This window comes from Anomalospiza imberbis, chromosome 6, assembly GCF_031753505.1.
Source record: "Anomalospiza imberbis isolate Cuckoo-Finch-1a 21T00152 chromosome 6, ASM3175350v1, whole genome shotgun sequence".
Lineage (NCBI taxonomy): Eukaryota > Metazoa > Chordata > Aves > Passeriformes > Viduidae > Anomalospiza > Anomalospiza imberbis.
The window spans coordinates 11,897,644-11,923,798 of NC_089686.1; the positions used below are offsets into that span (position 1 = coordinate 11,897,644).

The 26,155-nt window shown below is 37.2% G+C and overlaps 1 protein-coding gene across 1 annotated transcript in view; it reads right to left on the reverse strand.

The window, feature by feature from the left end:
* Nucleotides 1-5,172: 5,172 nt before the first annotated feature.
* WDR25 (WD repeat domain 25) overlaps nt 5,173-26,155 on the reverse strand; it is a 56,896-nt gene continuing 35,913 nt past the window's right edge. The window contains exons 3-6 of the mRNA XM_068192441.1: nt 22,022-22,152; nt 9,127-9,297; nt 6,830-6,970; nt 5,173-6,459 (exon numbers count right to left, since the gene is read on the reverse strand). Coding sequence (XP_068048542.1) covers nt 6,238-6,459; nt 6,830-6,970; nt 9,127-9,297; nt 22,022-22,152 — 665 coding nt within the window. The 3' untranslated portion in view covers nt 5,173-6,237. The remainder of the gene's footprint in view (nt 6,460-6,829; nt 6,971-9,126; nt 9,298-22,021; nt 22,153-26,155) is intronic.

Here is a 26,155-nt window from a genome sequence, read left to right on the forward strand (position 1 = left end):
AGGAAGTACACAGCTTCTCAAGTGAATTTTGCAATTCACCTGTCACTGAAGCAGCCGTGACCGGACTGCTGCAGCAGTTCCAGAGTTACTAACTGAACACTGAAGTGCTGAAATGTTGCCCTGCAAGCACAGCCACAAATTACAGCAAATTTATGTTGGTTTTTAGAAGTGCAGTACAGGCCAAAGAAAAGCTCTTGGCTGTGGCTAGCATGGCAATGCAGTCTGAGAAAATTACACAGCCAAGAGGCAGGTTTATCAGCTAGAGGCTGTCCCAGTCCCACCTTGCAGCTTCAAAGGAGGAGTGCAGCAAGGCTTCCCCATCTGGAATGGACCATGAAGTTACCCCTGTATGGTGACAGGAGACTTTGACAAGTGGAAGCTCTTCTCAGGTCACCCCACAGCCCAGCCAGGCTGCTGCCCAGAGAAGAGTAAAGATGAGATTTTGGATATGATTAAGAGGTCACTTCATGGCTTTTACCCAGATAGCTGGTCAAAACATTACCTGTTTGAGGTTACAACAAAGAAAAATTAGTCCATGACATGCCTACAGTTCACAGATTGCATGTATCATATTAATGGCATAATAAACATTTTCATTTTTGTACTGAAAGCAATACGTGATTTGAACTGCATTTCATGTCTGCATTTCAAGTAGTTCCATGCATTAAAACAAATAGTAAATATGTGCAAACTAACCATCCAGATCTTTTATCTTGATTTATAAGAAAGTCTTTTTAAAAACAAGAATTTGCCTTAGCGAGGATTAAAAAAGCAAGGAAAGGGAATTAATCAAAATACTTTATTTTGTCTATTATATATATCTATAAAAATTATAACATATGTATAAGCTATTATATTCTTTACCTTATATTCAACTTAAATAATTTCCTATGGACCATGAGGTGGAAGAGCTCTGGAATTTACTTACAACTCTTAACGGCAAGCCAACAAAAGAAGATGTTACACAATAAAACATAAAAATAACATAGTTCATGGTGAAGTTACATCTAAATTATATTCAGACGCAATTCTTTGCTACTTGCTTATAAAAAAGTGGTAGGAATCTGAAAATAGGGAAATTGCTTTCTCATGTAAGCTGGTTTGTACCAGAGAAGGTACACTTAAGCACAAGTTGTTACATAAGCCACTCTCCTAAGGATGCACTTCAAACAATTTCTCAGTAGAAATCTTCCTCAGAATGATACCTGAGTTTTGCTGCCCTGCTGATGGAAATGGGAGACAAATGGATCTAGCTGAAACTGTCTGGACCATAACTTCAGGCACTTCCAACCTTGGTGAACTTCAATCTTCTCCAAAGTCTTCCTGAAAAAGTTTTTAGATTGATTTTAAGAAGCACTTATGCAAAATTGTGAAAATGCAGTGAGAATTACCTTTGGATGAAAATTTATCATTTGCATGCAGTACCTAGGTACATTCTAGTAGGCTTCTAAATAAGCTTATGTAGGATAGCCAGTGACCGGGAAAGGGAAGTGGATAAGCTGAGTTCCGCTCTGTCCCAGCTGGGAGTCATTCTGCACATGTGGCAGGTTTCATCAAGCTCTGGGGCAGGGCCAGCTCATCCTACTGCCACTGGAGATCAAGCACCTCTAAAATTGCTTTTTTTTTTTTTCCCTCATAAACTAACTCCCTGCATTTTAATTCTTTGAAGTGTGAAAACATCAGACTATGGCCACTCTGCACAGAGAGGTGAGTATTGAAGAGAGCAGTGAGAAATTTATCAAAGAAAGGGGAAAACACCAAAGACTCTTTGAAGCTCCTGAGGCTACATTCATATTTGTAAGTAGTAAGGCCAACAGGAGTAAACGTATCTAACCTACAAGCATTTGGAGGGGGGTAGAGGATACTCTGAACTAGTCCCACCAGCTGGGACATATTAAATAGGGTCTTAGAGCACATCTCACTTAAATTCATTTGAGGGCAACACAGTTTGCACATTGGGTGAGCTAAAGCACTTAAGTGGCAATAGCTCTGATCGTTGGTAGGTGAGGTTTCTTTGGGTTTCTTTCCCATAAAAGTGCAGTCCTGACAAGGTAAACCTTGTAGGAACTGATATAATAAAAAGGATCTGCAAGACAGTAAAGCAGTAATCAAAGATAGAAAGAGAAGCAGACAGAGAAGTGGCTAAGAAAAGGGGAGACTCTCCAAAAGTAATAAGCCTCATTAAAACTGGAAAACAGGCAAGAATGGAGTGCAGAGTGCTCTGAGACTTCTGCCTGCCTTTCTAATAACAGCTGGAATGAAAGCCTGAAAGTCTCAAGTCAGAGCACAGTAAAAAAAAAAAAGAGAAGATGAATGTAGTGTAAGCATATAGACTGCTATACCTATAAATGCAGAAGACAAGGCGCTGAGACAAGGACAGAAAAATGAAAATTAAATTATAAGGATGCGAGCAGTGACTAGGAGGATCTGGGATTAAGAGACTGGGATCAAGGCTAGCTGAAAAAAGAAGAGCAAATATTTTCAGTTGAGTGCAGACCAAACCCTTATGTAAGGATAATTGGTAATTTGAGATCCCACAATTTTTTGATCTGCCTGCTTTGTTCTGTTCTGCTGTAGTATTGTACCTTTACATTTGCCTGTCCCCTACAGAACGAGTAATCCCATTGTAATGCCATACCTTATTTTTATGATGAAGCCAATAGCTGAAATATAGTGACTCACCAACTGTATTTCAGCTGAGTGAACACAATGAATCTAATAACTGTCTGCTAATTAGCAGGTTTTTGAGATAAAGATGGTTGAATAGCTTGCATCCTCTGACACCCCAAATTAATAATGCTCCAGTAGCAAATAATAAAGTGGTAGAGACTGGCATTATTACTTTTTGGTAGAGTAAAAAATAGATTAAAATTAATCTGGCTTGTTTATTTACACAGTCTAGACCATTTCAAAATGCTGGAAAATGCTGCCTTGGCTCTAACATATGATGCCCTAGAGACCTCTATATAAATCTAAACAAATTTCTCCTAAAGCAAGATGCAAAAATGTATACATTACAATTTTATGAATAAAATTAATTAACCAACAATTTATTACATTCTAAAAACTTCATCTGACCATAATAATCCTTGTTTGCAGCCCAAACAGTATTTGGCAATTGCAGAGTGATGGAATAATGCGGATTTTTTTTGATTACAGTTCATTACATAAGATAACAAGGAAGAATTTGTGTTTGAATCATAATGAAAATTTAATTGACATCACTCTTCTGAAGTATTTTCAATTACTAAATTTCAGTCTGTATCTTAATCAGTTTTATATTAGAAAGAGATTTTAACAAAATTATGCTGTGAAAATAATTTCATTGCATTATAAAACCTTTGACTGGATCTTCTAAGTAATTAAGAAATGGAAATCTGACACAAATGCAATTCTAACTTATACAGTTTCAAGTTTCTTTTATCTTCTGTACTACCTTTAATCAAATTTAAGCTTTTCCCTCCCTCTCCACCCCTCAAATAATCTACAATTTATACCTGCAAGAAAATTTCAGGAGGGATAAATTCTAGACACCAGAATCACGCCTCAGCACACAAGTTGAACTTAAGCAACATGGGTAATTGTACAAAATGCAGTTACTTTTCTCAGCAATGACTTCCAAGGACTGTTTTCTCAGGACCTTCCCTTTATCCAGACGTGCTCTCGCTGAGGCTGAGTTTGCTGAGAGCTCACTCACATAGACAGAAGTGTTCACATCAGCTGAGGCCTCTTCCAAGAAGGCATTTCTACCAGGAGCTCACATTTGTTTTAGAGGCCTTTCTCAAGGCTGTACTTAACAAAATAACAGATAATCTCCTATGGAGACAGATAGCAGGACAGATACAGGAACAATTACAGTGCTGCCCATCACTCATATAAGACACACCTGGCTGCCCAAAGTTTTTAAGTGGTAACAGTACATTTTGAATTAAAACACCAGGAGGGAAGAACACAGGGCCACCCCCTTGGAAAATGCTGTGCAGCTGGGATTCAGCCTGCCTAGCAACAGGCAAGGACTACTTCACTTCCAGCTGACCTCCTCCTGACTTTTATGAGAATCCCAGAGCTTGAATTAGGAGTAACTCAAAACCACTGAACAAGTTTCTATTTAAAGGTACAGCTGGCTTGTATACTAGAGGTACAGTGAAGAAAAGTGCAAAACCTCAGGGTCCTGTTAAACAGCCCACTGTTGAACAAGGAAGAAAGAAATAAAGGGCAATCTGGGAAACAAAGAAAAAGTTGCTTTTTCATTGCAACACTCACTTAAATTTAATGCCCTGTGTTAAAACCTGTCACAGCTGTTGGTAAGGTGATTAAAACCATGCAGCCACAATATCTTGGTCCAGACTTCAAACAATATAACTGGACCCACAGCATTGGTATAGGCTTATTTCTTACTACAGGCAATAACTACAGGCATAAACTACAAACCAATGGAGTACATTATGCTCATTAATTAATTAACGACTGCTGTTCGCAAGGGTGTTCTGAAAATTTTTCTCTGAAGAAGCTTTTTTTACTGAGCATGCAAAAAAAGTGGATAGAAACCCCTTGCATTTGTGCCCAATATGAAAAATCAGAAGAATAAAAAAATGCTACAGAGGAAAAGTTGCTACTATGGTTTCTGGATTCCATGACAATTTACTCAGCACAATTATCCTGTGTATATTAAAACACCTTTACAGACTAACTAGACCAAAGACAATACAAGCTTACAGCACTCACTGCAAGATAATACACATTTATAGGGAGTCATGATTAGGAGTATATATGGTTTATGTGATGCACAGACATATTATTTTTCATACATATACACACATATGCACATAAAATGTTTTCCAGAACCAAGTAATACAATTTTAGGGAACATAAATTTAAAGTACACTTACAAACAATCTTTATATATGCAAATACATAGTAATGGCCTAATGAACTTTATATCTGCTGAAGAATAGCCCAACTCCTGTTTGAGTGCTGAAGAACTTCCCCTGCACTGAATAGCATGATGATAATTTTCTGTGTCCAAGCAACAAGAACTATGGAGAAATGCATATGTGTCTGCAATAAATTAATGTTAAATGTTTTCACCCCCAAGCATCAACTCCATTATAAGCTTGTGTACTATATTGTCAACAATAATAGGAGTAAAGTAGTAAACAGAGATAGCATGTATTAACAAAAAGTTTATTTTTTCCTTAAAAATATTTAGACATAGTTTCATTTTTTTAATACAGTCATAAAAGTAAGTTTAAAACTCAAGTTTAAACATCAGGATTTCAAAAATACAAATATATTTACTTCAAAATTAGGTTCAAGCCATCTGTCACACCTTTCCCTGGAACTCTCAGAAGGTATTTTACAGTAAGTTGAGCTGATAACAGACTATCCATTTTCAGAAGAAGCAGTCCCACCTTCCATGTGACCTTCCCCCTTCTTGTGCATAGAAGCTGTTGTGCCTTGAAGTACAGTATTGCTTCTCTAACCCTCCAGTGACCAGGTCAGGGAGCTAAACCAGTTCAAAAAAGTGTGAAAAAACATCTCAGGAAGATGGAATAGATATTAATTGAGGTGAACATCATCCTCTGTTAAATAGTATGTCCTCAACTTTTGGTGAGGACAAGCAGAAACAGTCTCCTCCTGACAGAAGAGGTTTAGATTGGATAATAGAAAAAACTTCTTCAGCCAAAGGGTTGTCAGGCATTGGAACAGGCTGCCCAGGGAAGTGGTGGAATCACCATCCTTGGAGGTATCTAAAAGATTTTCAGATGTGGCACTGTGGGATATGGTTTAGTGGTAGACTTGGCTGTACTGGGTTAAAGCTTGGACTTAATCATTTTAAAGGTCTTTTCTAACCTAAATGATTCTATGATTTTGTGATAAACCCTGGTCTAAGAAAGCAGCATTGAAAAGATGCATAAAAGGAGCAATAATTTTCTTAAATTTAGGTTCTCGCTCAAAGCAGAATGAGACTGGATGAGCACCAGAAGATTGACACAAAAGGGTTAAAAAATTGTCTCCAGGGTTGAGGGAGAGAGTAGGACCACTCCTTTGCTCAACACAAAAACATCTTAACTGCATTATGAAAGCATAAACATAGAGGTCACAGAAGAAAAGACAACAGTCTCTCTCCTGCTTACAACACATCCCAACAGAATTTCACATTCCATACTCTGGCTTATTTCCTAAGCCTTTGACAGACTAACAGGAGAGAGACAACCTAAAAAGTAACTCTGCTTGTTATTGCCAGATCTTGATTTCTCCGGCCCAATCACATGTTGCAAGAAGCGATGGCAAGACTGGGTGAAATATTGCACTCACACAAGCTTCTTTATGTGCAGACAAAGTGCGAATAATCCTTGAAGTATGATAGTTGTAGAAAAACACTTTGCCATCTGAACTTCCTGTCACCAAAAGTGTTCCATCTGGAGAAAATTCACAGCCCACTGCAAATCCTTCCACCTGTGAAAAACAATAACAGTGCTGATTAGAAAAGTTCATTGTGGAATACTGAAAATTAATATAGTACAAAACCTGCATATCTTTAAATAAATACACACTAAAGATTTATCCAGGTCTTTATTAAGTAAGACACAGCTATATCAAAAACTTATTTAATCAAGCCATTAAGCATTCATAAAGTCTTCTAAAAACTATTTTCTTCAGAGTGCATATGATTCAAAATAGACTGGCACATGGGAAAACAAATGAAGCCAATTAATATCTATCACTGATTTATAATAAAACTCTGTTAGCAGACAAAAAGTAGAGGTGCTTTGCTATCAATCTTTCTTCTAAACTTGGATACTGAGTTCCTGGTGGGGAAGGATACCTTGTGTCCTTCGTATCTTTTCTTTTTGTTGATTCGGTAGGGTCGCTGGGCAGAAAACAAAGCCATGTAGTTCCCGTTGGTCTGAGCAACAAACACAGGCTCCTTTGGGTGCAGGGTCAGACTTGGGCAAGTGTAACGCTCCTGAAAATTATTTTAAAGGAAGTTTTGTTGTATCAAACAGAAGATTAGTTCAAATTATTCAAGTTATCTCTTGACATATTTGAGAGCCCATGAAGGACAAGGTAAGGACAAGTCATCTCCACACATACATTATATAAAGATACTTAACTCACTACAAACCACTAGAAGTATTACATCAGGACAAATGATAAATCAAACATCTACCTTATTTTCCTAGATATTGACCAAAATCCCCTATCCATCTGAGCCATAATTATACTGCAGAACAGCTCCAGAAATGTAATTCCAACCAGATGGCTCTCCATCATCCTCTTCCTGCCCAAGGAAACCCAAAGTTTATATGTGGAAGTGAATCTTCTTCTCCCATATCCCTTCCTCCACAGCCATACTGTGCTTTCCATGTTACTTTGTATGCTTCTCAAATCCTCCATCCTTCCAGTTCTGGCCAGACTGACAGTAACAGAAAACATCTGATTGAAACAGACACTTTTCCCCATCCCACTCTTATTAAAAAAAAAGAAGAAAAAAATAAAGGATCATTATTAGCCTCCTTATGACAGTGATGTGGGCTGCTGCTGGCTGCAAACTCATAAATATCTGCAGTAATTAGTAAGACTTGGCTTTACTGTACAGTTCCTATTTAAGACTAAATTTAGATTACTTTCAAAACTCTGCATGGTGACTCCCTCAGAAATCAACTGCTCTCACAAGGCTTCCACCAGGTCCAAACCTATTCTAGTTTCAGCCTGACCTAAAGACTGCTGAGTTTTGATGCCATGAGAGCTTTGGCTGTAGGATCCATTTGTATATGAATAAAACCAGGATAACAGTGACCATGGGCTGTGTGGTAGAGCAGGAAAAACATCAGATTGGTTTTGTTGTGTGGTTTGGAAGTGAAGGACTGGGAAGGAAGTTCTGGGTACTGTAAAGTATTACTGTGTGTTTCTGCAGAGAAACTGGGTCTGGAAGTATGGGACTAGAAAGCACGACACAACCTGCAGGAGCATGCTGCTGTCATGCTGGGTATGTTGCAGTAATGGGTTATTTTAGAGCTGTTAGCTATTCATTTGTTAATGCAGACAAGCAATAGATCAAGTCCTGTTGGAATCTAATCTGTTTGGAGAGCTGTGGGTTTCACTCCCACCTCAAAGGTTTCAAAGATGAAATTCAGAAAGGTGAAGCAGAGTTTGCAAAGTCATCACCACATTTTATTTATTCAGAGTGCAGAAAGGCAGGGGAGGAGGGGGAGAAAGTCCATTTCAGAGATGCTGTAGTCATGTTTGTCAGTTAATCCTTGATGCTGAACCTTTCTGGTCTGTAATTTATATATTCACTGTCATTTCTTTTTTCCTTTCCTATTGTCTATCCTAGGTATTGATAGATCCAACATTGTACAAAGACACAATTCTGGAAATTAAAAAATCCCATTAAATCATCAACTATGTGCTCTTGTCAGCAGAGTGCTGTTCATTTCAGCCAAAAAGCATCTATACACCATCCAATCATATAATATTACACAGGATATTAGACTTGGGTTTTCAAAAAAGACCCAGAGAGTTGAGATTTTCTATTAACTGCCTTGGTGATCTCCTTTGAAGCTGTCAGCCTTTCTAAACAATTTAGTCCATTAAATGTCTTGCTTGGTTAGATGACTGAGAAATACTGCACCTCCACTGATAAATGCAAATTTTGCCCCTGTGATTATTCTGTATTAGGTATCTATATGCACAAATCATGTTGCTATTACTTTGTGAATATTAAACTCAATTTGTCAATAGCCCTCATTGCAGCTAATGAAAAATGTATGAAAAAGTGTGGGAAAATAAACACTGCACTATGCAGTGGTATGCAGCTACTACCATGCACCACTGGCAAACCACAACGACACTGCAGAGTCCTTGCCTAAAAATAGCTTAGATGTCAACGAATTAGCACTGAAATGTAAATATTTTAAACACAAAGAGACCTCTCAGTCTTCAAGGTTATTTTTTAATAACAATTAAGTGTTAAGTATGAAAACAAAGAAAGTCATCAGCTTACATGAAAGACATCTTATACATCACAAGATCTTATTGAAAATCAAATGCTTTTTTTCCTACACTGACAAGTATGAAATATTAAATCATGACCTGAAGAACAGTAGTTGCTGATCTTACGTGAAAAATCTGATTGGAGATTTTTGCAGCACTTTGGAAGTCCCATGCAACGATGGTGCGATCAGCTGAGTCTCGGCTCACTGCATCCGTGCTTGTAAGAAATTCTCTTCCTTCAGGGAGGAAGAGTATATCCAAAGTCTGTTGTACTGCAGCTTTGTACACTCTCAATACCTAGTGGATAAAAGTGTTTGTTATTTTTTGACAGATTAGAACATGATAACCTATGTTTTCCCTCTTTGTATTAATAATAAACTCAATTAAATTACATATTAATTTTAAAACATCAAAAGGTAACTCCATTTAAAATGTTGACATACTAGTGTTTTTCAGTAGCTTGGTCAATGAATATAATGGATCAATATACAGGAAAATTAAATTGTATTTTTAAAAGCATCAGTTTGTACAATTTATATACGTAAGAGTCTGTTATAAATTACCAAGGAATTAGAGTAAGATCCAGAAAGAGCTTCAGACAACACAATGTGAAGCTGAGTCTACACAAACTCCCTTCAGTATTATGAACCCTTCTGGATTCCCTAGAAGAGGCAAAAGAATCCTTGGCAGCAAGGATTCTGTCCCACTCAGTGAGCCAGGCTTTAAAATGAAGGACTCAGGGAGTTTGGGGTGTCCAAAGTAGGAACACTAAACACATCATTGTAACCAGCTGGGGACAAGCCAGGCCAACCAGAGCAGCAACAAATGTTCCTTTTAGCTGCCTCCCAAGATGAAAACCAACAGAGCAACCACCTCAGGTGTCTGCACACACAGCCTGGGAACAACCAGGAGGAGATGGAGCTGTGTGCCCAGCCAGAAAGTGAAAGGGACCCGAGGATCCTCATGGACAACAAGCTCAACACGAGTGAACAGCTGCAGCAAAGAAATCCAGCTGCGTGCTGGGGCACATCAACAAGGGCATCACCAGCAGAGATTGTCATTGTCCCACTCTCATCAGCTCTTTTCAAGTCACACTTGGGACACTGTTCGGTTTTGCCCACGCTATACAAAAGACACGGGGACGGGCTGAAGAGAGACCAGAGAAGGGCAGTGAAGATGCTCAAACGACTGGGAAGCTGCTACATAAGGAAAGGCAGAGAGAACTGAGCTTGCTCAGCCTTGAGAAAAAAGGGTTTAGGTTTAGGGGAGACCAAGTTTCAATATTTAAAGGGTGGCTACAAAGATGATGGAAATGCCCTTCTTACAAAGATGATGGAAACTCCCTTCTTACAAAGAGTTATGTGGAAAAGAGGAGGGGTAATTGGTGCAAGTTTCACCTGGGGAGATTTTGATTGTACAGAAAAAGTGGGTTAGATCCATGCAGAAATGGGTATCAGCCACAGGATTCTGAATATTTTAACAGCCTGTAAGCTGGATCTTAAAAACTAAGATATCTTTAATTATTCTAAGGAACACATGAACAATTTGAATGCCCTTTCTTTCCATCTTTCTTCATGAAATTCTGTATCTATGTTGTCTAATTTGAATTTTGCAAATCAATACTTTTGCTTTCTTTTTTCTCTGATTGCCTCCAGAGAAGAGAAACTTCAAGGCAAGTGGCCAGATCAAAGCAAACCATCTCTCTGAATATGGTGATCCTTGAAACTAGGACATGGGAAGACTCCTAGTTATTAATATCTGAATCTCTCTCTCCAAGATAGCTAAAAACATATCTGCCTGAACTTCCAAAGTGTATTCAGAGGTTAGTCCTTCTTCTAATGTCACTAGAATACCAACAGAACAGAGAAAGTGCTTGGAGCATTATCCTGAAATGACTCCCAACTTTGTGAGGCAATTCAGTGCCTACCTGATACCTCTTATAGACCTAATGACTACTGATTTCAGGGCCCAGAGCATTTGCAGATACATTTTTTTTTTAATAACTACATCAAACAAACAATTTTCAGGTGTCACAGTGAAATATCCTAAATTATACCCCTGGTTTACACTTTCACCAATAAAAGAAAAATCATGTCAAGTACCAAACACAGCATGAGAACTTCTTGATTTCTTGCCTCAAACTCAAAAATCTATGACTGTTGGGAAAATGTTCAGCAAGCTGATCCTGCTTTAGGGTGGATCTACACATGGATGTCCTGAAGTCCCTTCCAGCTCTGCTTCCTGTGATCTCAGCATGTAGAAGGATGGCAGCAGCAGCTGCTCCAGTTGTTTTCAGAGGTTTTGTGAAATACACAGTTTAGACACATCATGTTTGCATTCGATGAAGAACCTTAGCCATGCAAGCACCCTACACAGCCTGTAATAACAGCAACAAGATGTAAACCTGCACACTCAAAAGTTGCACATCTCTCAGCAATCTGCCTGTTTTTTAAAGATAGTGAATATACAAATGCGTTACTTGCTCTCATCAGATCTTACAGACTCAGAATCTGCATAATATACAAAGCAATTAAACTTTGTAAAGCCAAAAGGGATATTTCCATATTTATATCCTCCACTTTCTCTATGGAGAAATCACCATGCATATTTCTTCACAGAGTTATAAAAGGAAGTCTACAGTTCATTAGTAAAGTAGAAAATGAAGCTATTTTGTACAAGCAAAAATGAAAAATAAAACCTTAAACTGAGAAAAAAAACCCACAAAATAGAATAGCTGCCTGGAATGAGAAATGGAAAACCATACAGAAACCTGACAGCTGTAGGAACTGCAGGAGTAGCATGAAGTCAAATTGAGGGGAGTGGACACAAAAGGCAGAACCAGCCTGAGAGGCTGAGGAGGCAGATACTTAGCAGCAGGCACCTCCTCAGAAGTGACAAGTCCAACCAGAGAGTCAGCAGGAGCAAGAGCATGGAGCAGCACAAGTAGAAACGGGGACAAAGAGCCAGAAACAAAGGCCAGTTAGTGCTGGGAAATGAAGAACAACAGAATAGAGCAATAAATGAGAACTTGCAAATGGATATTCACAGTAGTGTTTTTTAACAGATTGTTATTTTAAATAAAGATGAAAATCACAGACATACAGACTTGTTTACATCTTCATCATCTAAAAAAGCCCCAAACTTGTGAAATGTGGGTACGTATCCATCCAGATATTGTGTCCAGCACTGTAAAGGGTTTAGGTTTTGGACTTGCTTTTAACAGTTTTTGGAGCAACAGACATCTCTTGGTAAGGAAAAAGAAGATACTGTGAAGTTGGTAATGTGCAAATACTTTTAATGTTTGCTGAAAACCTGTTGGGGTCTTACTAAAACTGCCACTATCAATTTAAACATTTTCACCACTAATCATTAAACAATATTTGTTTGTCTGTTATTTAATAAGATATTTAACCAAATTACCTGTGTATCTTAGCTTTGTAACAGGGAACTGTCTATCAAAATTAGTACAAAAGACCTTCTTTTTCTATATGTTTGATACATACCTCAGAAAAATTATGCTGTTTTATCTTGAAACCACACAGTAGGAACTGACTTAGGGAACAGTAAATTATCACTTTGAATAATAGCTGGGAACTTGATATACATACTATTTCAATTGCCCCATAAAGACAGCTTTCAAAAATAACTAATTGCAACATTCCTGCTCAGGAAAGCACTCATAATTAAACCTGCTTTGTTCTACCTTAGGCAATTAATTCGTGACATGCCTGAGGAACTTGTCTGGGGAAAGCACCAGTTTGCCTACCCTGCTGGCTTTAGTTTGTTAATAACAATTTCTGCTCTTTTCCTACTTGCAGATTTATCACCAATCAGCACTGGAAAACCACAGTTCACTTCTTCAATCAAAGAATTTTATGGACATAAAAGAATTAATTTCAAAGGAAGGCCTAATCGTTTCTGGTGTCAACACAATCCAACATAATAACAAAGTTTCTTCAATAAGGCAGGAGTCCATGGCTGCAGGAATTCAAAAACAAAGGTAATTTAAGCAAATTAAATCAGTTTCAAACAGATTCTTATGGTTCTGGTGATTTGAAAATCAAGCTGTGATGCTGAATTCAAGGCATATATTTCAGATGGGTGTTCTATAATACTTCTCTGCATTAAGCACATACCATGCACACACTGGCATTCTGTTTGTCAAGAAATCTCAAAGCCTCCACACGAGCAATTCAGAAGCTGCTTTTTGCCCCAACTCTGTGCTGGTCACTTGTATGCTGTGTGCAATGCACTTTACATAAAGCATCTCAAATTTTATGCTGGTAATGAGAAAGAAATGTGTTTTTATAGCCATTGTCCTGGGCCATCAGGAGAGAAGCTCTCCAAACAAATCTAATAGGACTACAGGCAGTATGGCTGGTCATCAGAAAAACCCCTTAGCAGTGAGATCCATGGCTTCCAACCTGTAAAATGTGGCATATTTTTTTCTTTCATTTCTTGTCCTATCTTTTTAGATTGTGTGATTTGGCATGGACCTGCCTCTTCCTACTGACATGCTGGGTAATTAGTTCAATGGGAGACTCTGTGAAACTATACTACACCATTAAAAGTAACAAAAAGTAAATTTTAACTTAAAGAAAAGCTTACTTTTTCACAAAATAGAAGGGGTTTTTATCTACTGTAGTGCAAACCATTTGTGTCAAACTACTGTATTTCTCTTCATGCAATTAAAAAACCCTACTTTTCTTTACTATTTAATTTTTTCCCTGTTTGTAACAGCTGTTTTCAGAGATAAAGCTCAACATTATTAAGAGATCTTGAGAATAATTAAAAGGAAAGAATGACTTTTTCAGATGAAGAAAAGGTTAACCTTAATCTGGTATTGATCTCTAAGATTTCAGAGATGAACAATGTACACTGGCTTTTTTAAAGTCAATTTTAGATCACTTGAAAAGGCACAAGAATCTTGTGATGGAAATAATCAACCATTAATAAGAAAAAAATTATTTTCCCACCAGATTTTACTATTTAAAATTATCTCGCCATCTCAAATAGAATTAGAAGTGAAATCCACATATAGGAAAGATACAGGAAGATACAGAATGGCTTTTCTGTGAGGAACTCACAGAAAGTTTTTAGTACAAAAACAAGGAATTCTTAGTACAGAAATGAGATGACTGAGGGGAATCTGAAAGAATTGGAAATAAAGTCTGAGCAGCATGGAGAAAGTGAGTGGTTTCCTCCATTATAAGTATTCAGATGGCAAATGAGCAGAAGGCAGCTTCAAAACGCACAGAGTGAGATGCTTCTTCAAACACTACATATTTAAACTGAATTCCTTGCTAAAGAAAAGTTGCAGATGTATAAAGATCAAAAACAACCAATTCCACAGTGTGAAAACTCAAAGTGATCCAAGAAAGACAAAGAGGCAGGAAGCACCCAAACTCTAAGTTAGAGCGGCCTAAGTAACCATTGCTGGGAACTGTGAGAAAGACATTTGTTGTGCTTTTCTATTCTTGTTCTTCAAAAGTGTATTGGTCACTGCTGGGGGTGTAAAATGTGTCTAGAAATGGACTGAAACTGGAACAGCCATTCCCTGACAGCCTCTCACATGAGCACTTCCACTCCATAAGAAGGAATGCTTCGTTCCTGGCTCATTTCAGTCCCTCTGGGAGCACAGGAGTGATGGTCCACAGACAGGTGTGGGATTTTCATCTGCAACGCCACCATATGAGGCTCCCAGATAAACACAGCAGACTGCTCACCTCTGCCACAGACACATAACACGTGTCTTCACACTCAGAAAGGACCCCTGAATGTTAACATTTAAAATCACATGCCATTATGCAAGTGCAAATATAGCCCCACCATATTTCTTTGAACATTTGTCCATGGATTCAAGAAGGATTTCTTTGAGAAGAATAACTTGAGTTTTCTAAAGCACTGCATAAATCATCTTATTTTAATTACCTTGCTCTTCCTAATACCACCAGTACATGACAATGTATTGGCTGTTTCTATAGAAACCAGAAGTGCAAGCAGCTCCACCAGTTTCTACAGCCTTTTTTCATATTTATAGGCTATCCAGAGACAAATTCATTAGGGTCTCCTAAATACATGCTACTTAAAATGACTGCATCTCATCTGAAAGAAATTGCAATAGAATGTTTCCAAGGAAACAAATGCAGTGCATTTGCACCTATTAATTTTTTTAACTGTGCTTTAACAGCTTGTGCTTATTTCTTTATAAACTCAAGTATGGAGAAATAGCTCACCAGCATAAAAAGCATCTCTTTAATTTTTTTCTTTTTAAGCATAAAGTTGTAGATGATAGTTGCAATTTTGTAGCTAAGTAATGTTCAGAGTAATAAACAAAGATGGGGGTAGGGAAAAAACCTGTTATTACTCTGCCTTGAACTCTGTTGTTAATAATAATAATTTTACAGTTCATTCCAAGACTTATTTTAAAAGCTAGAAATAGGAGCTTCTACCATTTTTGCTAGTTAATTTGTTCTATATCTTGTAAGATCTCAATTTTAAAAATGGGAAATTCTGTGTAAATCTTCAAATTTATGTTTTCCTTAAATTAGCCTTGAATTTATACTAATTTTTTTTCAAAATTTCCATGAAAAAAAATTGTTATTAATCCCAAATGGTTAAACCTTTCTATTTCTTTGTACTCTTTCAATTTCTAGTAAGTTGTTGCTATTTTCCTGCATAATATTCTACTGGTTTTTTATTGATTATGTTAGCACAAGATTTTCTGTAACAAACATTCTACAAAAATAAAATAACAAATTTTGTCTCTATTTAGTGTCATGCCTGAAGCCCTTCATTAAATTGCTCCAAGCCAGTTTCCTTTTTTGAGACATCCCTTTTAGCCAGTTTTCTCATTATACAGTACCTAGGTTAATTCCTGCCTTCCCCAGCTTCTCTTATTGCTCTATCCAAGTCCAGCATCATAAAGTGACATCAAGTAAACTTCACACAATCAACCTTCCCTTAAATAATATGATATTTTAAAATATATTTTATTTCTATATCTGTAACTAATCTTTTCTTCAAAGTCTGTTCTGCGGTTGTCCAGTCATATTCTACTGGGTCTCCTCTACCCAATACCCTTCCTCTCTTTCCCTCCTTGTTCAACATAATCAGTGGATTTGCATTTATGGAGGTCTAAGAGCCTCAAATAATGCTTTAGGATCAGAGCCACAGCCCTGTCACCTTCCATTTATCCTCTCTCTAGATTACTGTGTGGTGCTTCATCAGGACTTGCTGTTCTGGCAGTGATCACAAATAGCTCTTGCCAAAGCTCCAACAAACCTCACTAGCTTGTGACACTGGAAACATGAACATCAACAGACAAGAGATCAAAAAGAGACTTTATCCAACAGCTGAGTAAATTATTCTTCTATTTTTACTTAAGTCTAAAAAACGTTGTTAGTGATCTCCACTGGCAAAGTCCCTCACATTTTGGTATGGCCACAGTAAGGAACCAGTTCCTGAATGCTTACCAAACATCAATTTGCCTCAAAGCAGAATATCAATAAAACGTAAAATATGCAAATCTCAAAAGTAATTTAATGGGTACATTTAGAAACTTTAATGGGTACATTCAGATGTAAGCTTTGACTGCTGTACATCCTTTCACCAGAGCTAACAGCACCCTTGCTCTACGCTAGGCAAACCTTGCTGACACATGCAAATACATAGTTCGATGCAGTTTGACCATTCACCATATCTTGAACTTCAGCTCCTTTAAAAGTATTACCAGTTTGAGACAGCTACAGTTGTAGTCTTTCTCTGATACACATCTGTGTAAGCTTAGAAATCCAAATTAAAAAGCAAAAAAAAAAACCCATCTGTAGTCATATTTACTTTAATGAACAAAATAAGGTCCTTACTGCTGGGTTAAAGGATACAAGTCTCAACTTTTTGTTCTCTTTGGTATTTCAAGGAATACTAAAATTTCAGGTAGAATAAGTGGTTGGAATATATCTTGTATCCTGTCTGAAAAGCTAATGTAGATCAGCCAAAATGAAGGGTGATTGTGCTGGCTTGTGCTGAGCATTTACGAAATTCTTCCAGGGCTCAGAGAAAGGAAATGCTTCTAAAATACATAGCTACTTTAAGGTCTTGGGGTTATTGCACATTTCTTTTTGCAGGGTTTTACAGGGTTTATCTAGGTCCAAAGATCCCATGGGGGCTGTTCAATATGATGCTCCCTCCTTGGCCAACACTGCAAATTGTTTTCTTTTTTAAAACAGCAGCTCATTTCCAGGTTTTCTGATCTTTTCATAAAATCTCTATAAACATTCTCCAAATTTTTCATATATTTAATCAATCTGTTATACAATAATATAAAATCTCCAGAATAATCTCTTTACCAGAGAGACAAAACTTGGTTTAAAACAAACAGAAAGAAATACCACTATAATAAATCTCCACAGGCTATTCAGCTGCCTCTTTTATTTTTTTTTTCAGGCTTTGATTACTTGTGTCTTTAATTTTGAGATGCCTGTATACTTTATATTTCACTGAGAGGTTAACAAGCTGCCCTATCCATTCATTTCTCTGAAGTACATTGCTTAGCTTTATCTTAAAGATTTAAACTCCCTTATTGTTCTTTCATTCTTTGTCTTGCTTAATACACAATGCTACATTTGAAATTATTTTGCCTATTTGCTCAACAGAACAGGGATAGCAATATGTATCTTTCAACATTCTTTTTTTTTTTTTTTTTAAATATCTGCCTCTCTGATTGTGCCTACTGCACATTTCTGTCATGGATTAAAGCCAGCCAGCAACTAAGTACCACACAGCCACTCACTCACTTCCCCTGTACCATGAGTGAATTGTCAAACTGAATTGAAAAGATTCATTCATACATGTCAGCAAGGTTTGCATTGTGTAAACCAGGGATGCTATTAGCCCCCCTAAAATTTTTCAGTATTTTAGTAGCTGAGAGGATGCCTCAAACCAACTTGATAGTTTTTCTCTGGGGTTTGCAAATCCAATTTTTGTACTATATTCAAATCACAAATAAATATTAGTAATTAATGCTCATAAATTCATGATCCTGGTCAGAAGTACTAATTTTAAAAATACCAATATGAACTATTCTGTGTCATTTTCCATCATCAGAAAGCATCAATGTGGCACACTGCCATAAAGCAGCTCATTTAAACCACTGCATTTATGTGTAATTCAACAACATTTTTGCAATTTCTCATTCTCCCTCTGTTATGCTTAATGCTTTGCTCTGAATTTCCATGAAAAATCCCCTTATTTCCTGATAAAATTGTCATTTTGCCTCACAGTTAATTTTCAGTTGTTCAAGAGGCTAGCTTGTTAAAACACAGGAGTACATCCTAAAGAATGACCCCTGAAATTGAATTACCAGAACATGCTGAAATTGAGTTTTCAATGTGTAATGAATAACAAGATAAAGATGCCTGATTTAGGGTGTTCTCTCTATTGACAAAATATGCTGCAAAGCCTGAAAAGGCTATCAGGAGTATGATGATAGGAACAAAAAGAATCATTAGTTTACCGTACATCATTCCAAGCTGAATGACAGATTAACACACTTGAAAGAACAGGCAAAACAGAAAAATCTTGTAATGAATTAGGATGAAAGAACTTGAAAGATAGAAAGGTTGCTTGTGTCAAAATTGAAACAAAAGAGGCATGAGGCCTCAGACATCCATTTCAGTTAAGAGAAAATGGCACTTCTTAGAACAGGACAAATTTCGAAATATTGGCTAGGACACTCTCCAGTTTTAACTATGGCTGTAACTGTGTGAGATGAAAAAGATATGTGAATAAAGATAACAATATAAACTAAAAGCAGGAATACCTGAAGAATCCATTGAAATCCCCCAAAACTAGGAAGTGGCAGACATGACATACTGATGACACTGATAATTCATGCCTAACCAACATTTCATTCTCTGCCTAAGAGTTTGAAATGTAACTACAATATTTTGCAGTAATGATCCACAGGTGAAACTAGCCTCCACCTCAGGAACCTTTGTCTGTTCCTCGTTGCAGCCTCATGTAAACTCTGTGCTACCCCTCTCTATTTGCCTTGTGCCTGTTGCAGCTACACTGTTCATTGGTGAAGGTCATGCTTCTTCTCTCCCACCAGTTTTCAGGAACAATTTCACTGAGAAGACTTTCCAAGACAGCCAAAGAGCAAACTCCAGTCCACAGAGATGCACATATTTCTGTAGGAGGCACCTTCTGCAGAACATCAGGCTGAGGTAGCTGGCAATATTTGGCAATCACAGCCTGGGATGCTTGTGGTGCTTTGCTGGCTCTGTCCAGGTTAAGCATCACATGCTCCTCCTCACAAGGAACTGCTTTCTGAATCTACCTTTATGCAGGTCTGATCTTTAATCAGGTTTGCCAGAAATATCAACTGACAGTTCAGCTGTGGTTAAACTGAGGGACCATCAGAATTTAAAGTCTAAAAGGAAGGAGCTGCTTTAGGAGACAAACACATTTATTGTCATCATTGCTTGGAATACAGTTTGATACCTTGTCTAGTGCCAAGGGAAAGCACTACTGAAACTCTGACAATTCACAATTCACAAGGGGAGAAAAAGGGCCAAGAACAACATTTTTCAAGCCATTTGTCTTGGTGACACTATAACACTGTTCAAAGATAAAACTCCTGAAGATTGGCAGAGATACTGACAACAGAAGAGTAGCAGACCCAGGAGACAACTCAGAACTAATCTATCTAGCACAAGCACTAACATCTGTTCTCTAGCCCCTTAGCTCTACTTCAGTCAATGCCAATTTTGCATCATCTTCAGATCTTGTCATCAAAATCACTGGTATCAGAATTTCTGAAAAAAAAAAAAAAGTTTTACTCAAGTCTTGGATTGTAAATATCCATTGTAAACAAATATATTTCCTTGAAACTGAAGTGCCTTCTCCAATATCAATATTTGAGATTGTGTCCTACCACCTGTGAAAAACTTCTGACATATTCCTCCAGAACCATACACAACATGAGCACTGCTCAGACAGGCACATTTTGCAACATGTGACTTCAGCCATTTGTTACTGCAGAACGGAATCAGTTATCATTTTCCATCTGGAAAGACTGGGCACTCTAGACACTCACAGGCTGGAGGCATTGCCAGTTTTGGCATGACCATGCTCATCAATCACAATTGATTTCAAATCTATAGAAAAATCATCTTCACAGATTCTCACAGATGGTCCCTCAAAGATATGCACAGGTGCAAAATCCATCATAAAGAAATGACATGGGGTGAAAGAATGTCTCTGGCTTTGTACACAGCCAGATTATCACTTGACTTTGTGTATAACTACAGGATCATTTCCAGAAAAGATTATAGAACCAAGCCAGAACATCTCTGAAAGAATGTTTTTTCACCTACATCTGCCACCTTTTCCTGGACTACAATCAAAGACCTCAAATTTGACATAACAATGAACAATCTTTAAGCCTAAAAAAGATGACACCCATTTAGTTCCTGAAGCACCTTTTTAGGCAGTTCAGCATACCATGACAACAATAGGTTCTCTATGTTAAAAAGGACATTGAAGTATTCAATTACAGAGTGCACTTCCTCCCCACAATTAAGTTCTAGTGTTATGAGAATCTCAAGAAAGAAAAACTGTATTTGCTATGTTTTTTCCATGCTATGAAATCACTGATCCTGCTCTTCAGGAGTAAAGACTTCTATTAGTCTTTCTTCTTCAGTTCACTGTCAGAAGGAACAGTGAAAATGGAAAATCTAATTTCCTTTTCTAAAAAGTTAAATAGGTATTTTTTATTAAATGCACTTATATTTTGCAATTTAAAACTAGAACCATCTTTCTTCAGAGACCTAAGCTTTGGGAACCTCTTCACATCCCTATGAAGGAAAACTAGCCATCATACAAATATCATGGATGCAATAAATCCCATCAACTTTTACAAAGGTTTTCATACTAACACTGTAACTCTGAAACTCACAGTAATTTTATTTTCAGAATAGCCTTCGATGTGGTAGTCTCAATATGTATTTACTAATGTTTTTCTTTTAAGAACTTATTCGTGTGGTAGAGATCCTACATAATTAAATGCTTTCCTCAAACATCAGTGACAAACACAACTGCAGCACAGGAACTTGACTGTTAATTGCACAAGAATACTCTGTTTCCTCAATATAGCAACTCCCACAATGATTTCAGAGCTCTCCTGTTAGAGCCCTCATACCTGAAATGCATCTCCCTTTATCTCTCACCTATTATTCTTAGTACATCACAGACAGAGACAAGGTGTGGCTATGCTATCTTAACTTTTTTAGGTCCCTTCTGCCATCCTCAAGAGCAAGCAGATGGCAAACTATGATGAGTAGGATCTACCCACAGAGAAATTAAAAGGAAAACAAAGAACTAATCACTTTACAGTCCCTGCTTTTCTTTGAGCTGTTCTGTGCATGAGGATGTTGCTTACTGGCAACATCCTTACTGGCAGAGTACAGCCTTACTGTACTACTGACAGAGTACTGACAGAGTACTGGCAGAGTACAGCTCTGGTCTTACCTGAGCTCTGAATGGCAGCTGGGAGCACACTGCTCGTTGTGGTTCATGATAAAGTAAAAGCAGAGGCATTTCACACCTCTGTGGCCCTTCATGAATGTAAAAATTGCTCCAGGCCTCTGTACAAAAGGTACAGGCATAAGGTATGCATCCTGACCCACATGTAACAACAGCTTGAAGAGCAAATTAGCTGTACTGCTTCCTGGCTTTTCACAATCCTCAAATGAGCTATTGACTTTGTATAATTCAATTAGATGTTACTTATACCTACAGAAAGAAAAAAATACTCTTTTTCTGTACAATGTTCCTCCTAGCACTTCAAACACATTACAGAGATTCATATCAATGAATAGGAACACAGTGACAAATGCAAGAGACCTCAGAATAACATTTCAATGAAAGATCAGTAAGTACATCTAGCACCTTGATAACACACAGCACACACAACCTAGGAAACACTTGGAAAGAGAAAGAGAAAAAAGATTTGCTTTACCTTAGAAGTCCTTAAATCCCATGCTTTAACTTCTGGGCTGAATCCTCCACAAACGAAAACATTTGATTCTGTAGGGTGGAACTTCAGTGCACTGATCCTAAATTCTGTTTTGCTGCTAAATATCTGCTTCCCTAAAATCAAATGACAAGCGGACATTAAAATTTGAGCAGAAAATGAAATATGTTATTAATTTCAACTTAGTTTCAAAAATATCACGGTTGCTAAAAATGAACATGCTTATAATAACACACTTCAAATATCTGGGGCTAGTCTAATTTAATGATAATAAAAGACAACTCACTAATTTCTATCCATTTGAAATTGCTCCTGCTCATAGGCCTCTGCCCCACTGACTGCTTCCCACTGAAAGGAGACAGCAAGTGGGTCCCACTCTAAGGAGAGGAGCTCCACCGAGGTCACAGTTCAGAAAACAAGCAGGAAGAAATCTACAAATCTAATGGTTGAATGTTTCCCTACAGAGAAGCCAGTCTTTCCAGTGAGACAAAAATAACTTGAACAAAACATTGTCTGTACAGAAATACCACGTCCCAATCTATATTACAACTCTTGAGTTGTTTACTTAACTTTCAGCGAAGGTAGGAGTAAAACTTCATCTTGAAAGTAGGAAATAATTTGCAAACCAGCATATGAAGGCAATAGCTGTTCCCACGGCTACACTGTTGCCAACATTTAATTGTACACACTAATCTCCCCAGGATCCTGTGGTTAGTATCAATTGGATTGCCTGCACTTTGGAACACAACAGAACTCAGCTAGGTTAATCTATAGGACTTTTCCACAGTTTGCTGCTTCCTTTCATCCTAACAAATTCATGATATTACTGTACATTCACTGAAATATTTTTTTTGGAAAACAGCAGTATGGACCAAAATAAATATATCTGCTCACTTTCAGAATAACAACTGTGATTTATATTCTACATATCCTATATAAAGATCTACATTAAACAAAGTTACCACTGTAAGCAACAGTGAAGGAGGTACTGCAGAGCCAAACTAAAACAAAAAAAATCCTTTAAAATACTATGATAAAAGCTTCTTAAAATATTCTTTAATTTACATTTTATGCAAGTGAGGGTTATCTTAAAACAGACTTTTTTAAACAACTGAAAATACTTTCAGCTAAAAACGTTACTGACAGATGTAAACTCTTGCAGTTAGGTGTACAATACTGAAAATCATTCACACTGATTTTTTTTATGCTTATTTCATTCTCTGGGGCTGATTTATTTGATTTCATCATCAGTTCAATTTTCCTCATCTGCTGAAATCAACTTACACAGACAATAGGCTAAGATTTATAAATTTACTTATTTATTCAGTTTAAAGAAGAGAAAGGTTTTACTTTATCACACATGCTCATCAAGGGAAAAGACGGGGAAAAAGATTACAGAGAGCCTAAAGGAGGGGTGAGTGTTGTTCTATGTGAATTCTGGTATTTGTAGGGGATTTTTGTCCTTTTTTCAAATTACTTGCCACCAATTGCCAGTGCAAGATCTAAAGGGCCTCTCTGTCACCACTAAGTGAAACACTTAATTTTGTCCATGAGTTCCTTCCCCAAAAGGACAAAAAGTCATCAGGGCAGCAGAGATTTTCTCCACAAGTCATAACTGTGACCATCTCTTGCCATGGATGCTTTCAGAACCCCAATAGCTACAGGGGAAAAAAAAGAAAGACTCCACAGGGAAGGAAGAAAGTATTAAAATCATCAGTTATACGAGGAACAAGATATTACTGTCATGTACACCACTACCAGGCATCATTTGGGGGGGCTTTACAAAAGGCACATACACAGGCATCTTACTCTCACCCACAGCTCTCCACAAACTACTGAATTACCCCATGGAGGCTCACTACTCAGTTTAATAGCACTTTATTCCCAAAGGAATTTCTTTCTGACTAGTTCCCAGCTTAATAAAAACTCTGGGAGTATAATAAACAAGTTTTCAATGGGACTGCAGCCAGAAATTAGCAAAAATGCAGCCTACCTGTACTAATCCTGTAACACAGCTTTACAAAGGACACATCAAGTGATCACTGTTCTCCACAAAGTGTTGTCCAAATGGCATTAGACATATCCATAACTGGTTCAGTGGAACTCCTCATTTAAGCTTTTGGCAATCACTGGCTTTGCTAAGTGTTTACCTCCACAGGACTTCTCAAAACTGCTTTTTGTGTAAAAAATACTTGTGTTCTCTAGCCTAAGACATGAGAAGGTCAGGTACAACACAGGCAAAAAAGATGTGCATTTATTTCAAGATGCATTTCATCTACTAACTACAAGATCTCTTACATTTTCCACAGAAAGATTGATTTAACATAATTTGTTATTAATTAGTCAATTTTTCCATCTCATTCCCAACTGCTTCCAAGTAATTTAATAATTTGCCTGATATTTTCTTCAGGAACTAAAATAAATGCTCAAGTTCCCTACTCTGTCTCTTCCTGTTTGAAAGAGAAGTGAGCACTGAATTTGCCCTTTTCTTGCCTTCTAGAGGCTGCAATTTATCCAAAAGCTGTCAGTGATAGTCACTAACATAATTAAACCATAATATTCTCAGTGTTATGAATTCTACATTACAATGTAATAACAAATAAAATTAATGCAAACAACTTGAGGCTCTTATTCACCTCTATAGTCTTTAACCTCATTCTTTTTCCTATTTTAAGCTGCCACTTTATGATTTGATGCAGATATTAACCATTTTTTTACTTAAGTCAGTCACAATCAACTAATACTAAAAGCTCAGGCTGTCCAATTAACACTTTGAAAGATAACCCTCCCTGTTTCATTATCTCCCCAAAGTGAAATTCAGTCAAACATCTCTTTTTGGAAATTAAGTAAGCAGTGTTATTAGATGTATACATGAGTTCCATTCTACTGCCATGTCACAGAAAATGAGCAAGACTGGAATGTAGACAAGCTGAACAGCAGCAGTTAACAAACTCAAAAGGTGTTAGAGAAAGGAAACACTCTTGTTGTCACAACTAAAATTATTCACTATTCACTCAGAAATTTAGGAAAAATATCTATCTGAGAGATGGAGCAGATCAATGCAAAAGATGACATGGGGCATATTAGCTCGTGCAATTCAGTAATTTGAGACACTGAACTTAACTCTTAGCCTTTTTCTGTACTTTGCTTTGTGTGTTATACTACCATGAGCAGAATTTATTCTTTCCAGGCTGTAATCCTGCTGTGATGGAACCTACCCCACAGCTTGGGAAACCCAGGTTCAGTGTTTCCTATAGATCCTCCTCCATCTTTCTGGAAATCATTTTTTTCAGTTATCTACAAATACTCACTTTATTCAAATGAAATATTCATCTTTGGGGACCTTATTTTATATATTGAAAAAGATGGCCTTTGAGGAGCAGACCCCCTTATCCATAACAGGTATAATTCTGCACACTTGTATATACCTTTATTGTGTGTATATTTATTGCATTTTAGTTCCTAAAGGCAGCATAACCAACTCATAGACTAGAAAATTAGGCCTTTTGAAAATGTCTTTGGCTAACTGAGGGAAAATCCATACTACATATAATTTTCCTTTATAAGAGGTTGTTATTCCAAAGCAGAAATCAAATGTTTCTCTAATCCTTAATTTTCAAAATTTCAGTAACAATATCTACTATATCTTTTGCAGTGTGTTTTATGCTCCTTAAAGGCTTTAATTAAATTCTCCAAGCATTAAAGGCTTGCCAATAACATAATAGTAACATGCACAATATGGAAAAAAATCTTTAAAAATATCTTGAATATATGTTTCTGTTTCTTTATTCAGCAGCCTACTGTGAAACTGCTCAGCTATGAAATCAGATTTTTTAAAGGCTATTTAACATTCTGAATTTTTCACAGAACATCAGCACAGTTGCTCAGCACAGGATGTTTCTGTAAACTGTGCTTGGTGGTCCTCAGGTTCACACACCTACATGCATAACCCTAAAACATTTACTTCCTTACTCTAATCTGTAATCTGTCTTTCTGTAAAGAAAGGTGAAGCCTGAGACTTACAAGGACACAAGAGCAGTCTTGCTTAGCAAAATGGATTTTCCTCTGTGTTTAGAAAAACACATAAAAGAACATATACAAAAATATTTCATTACAGTC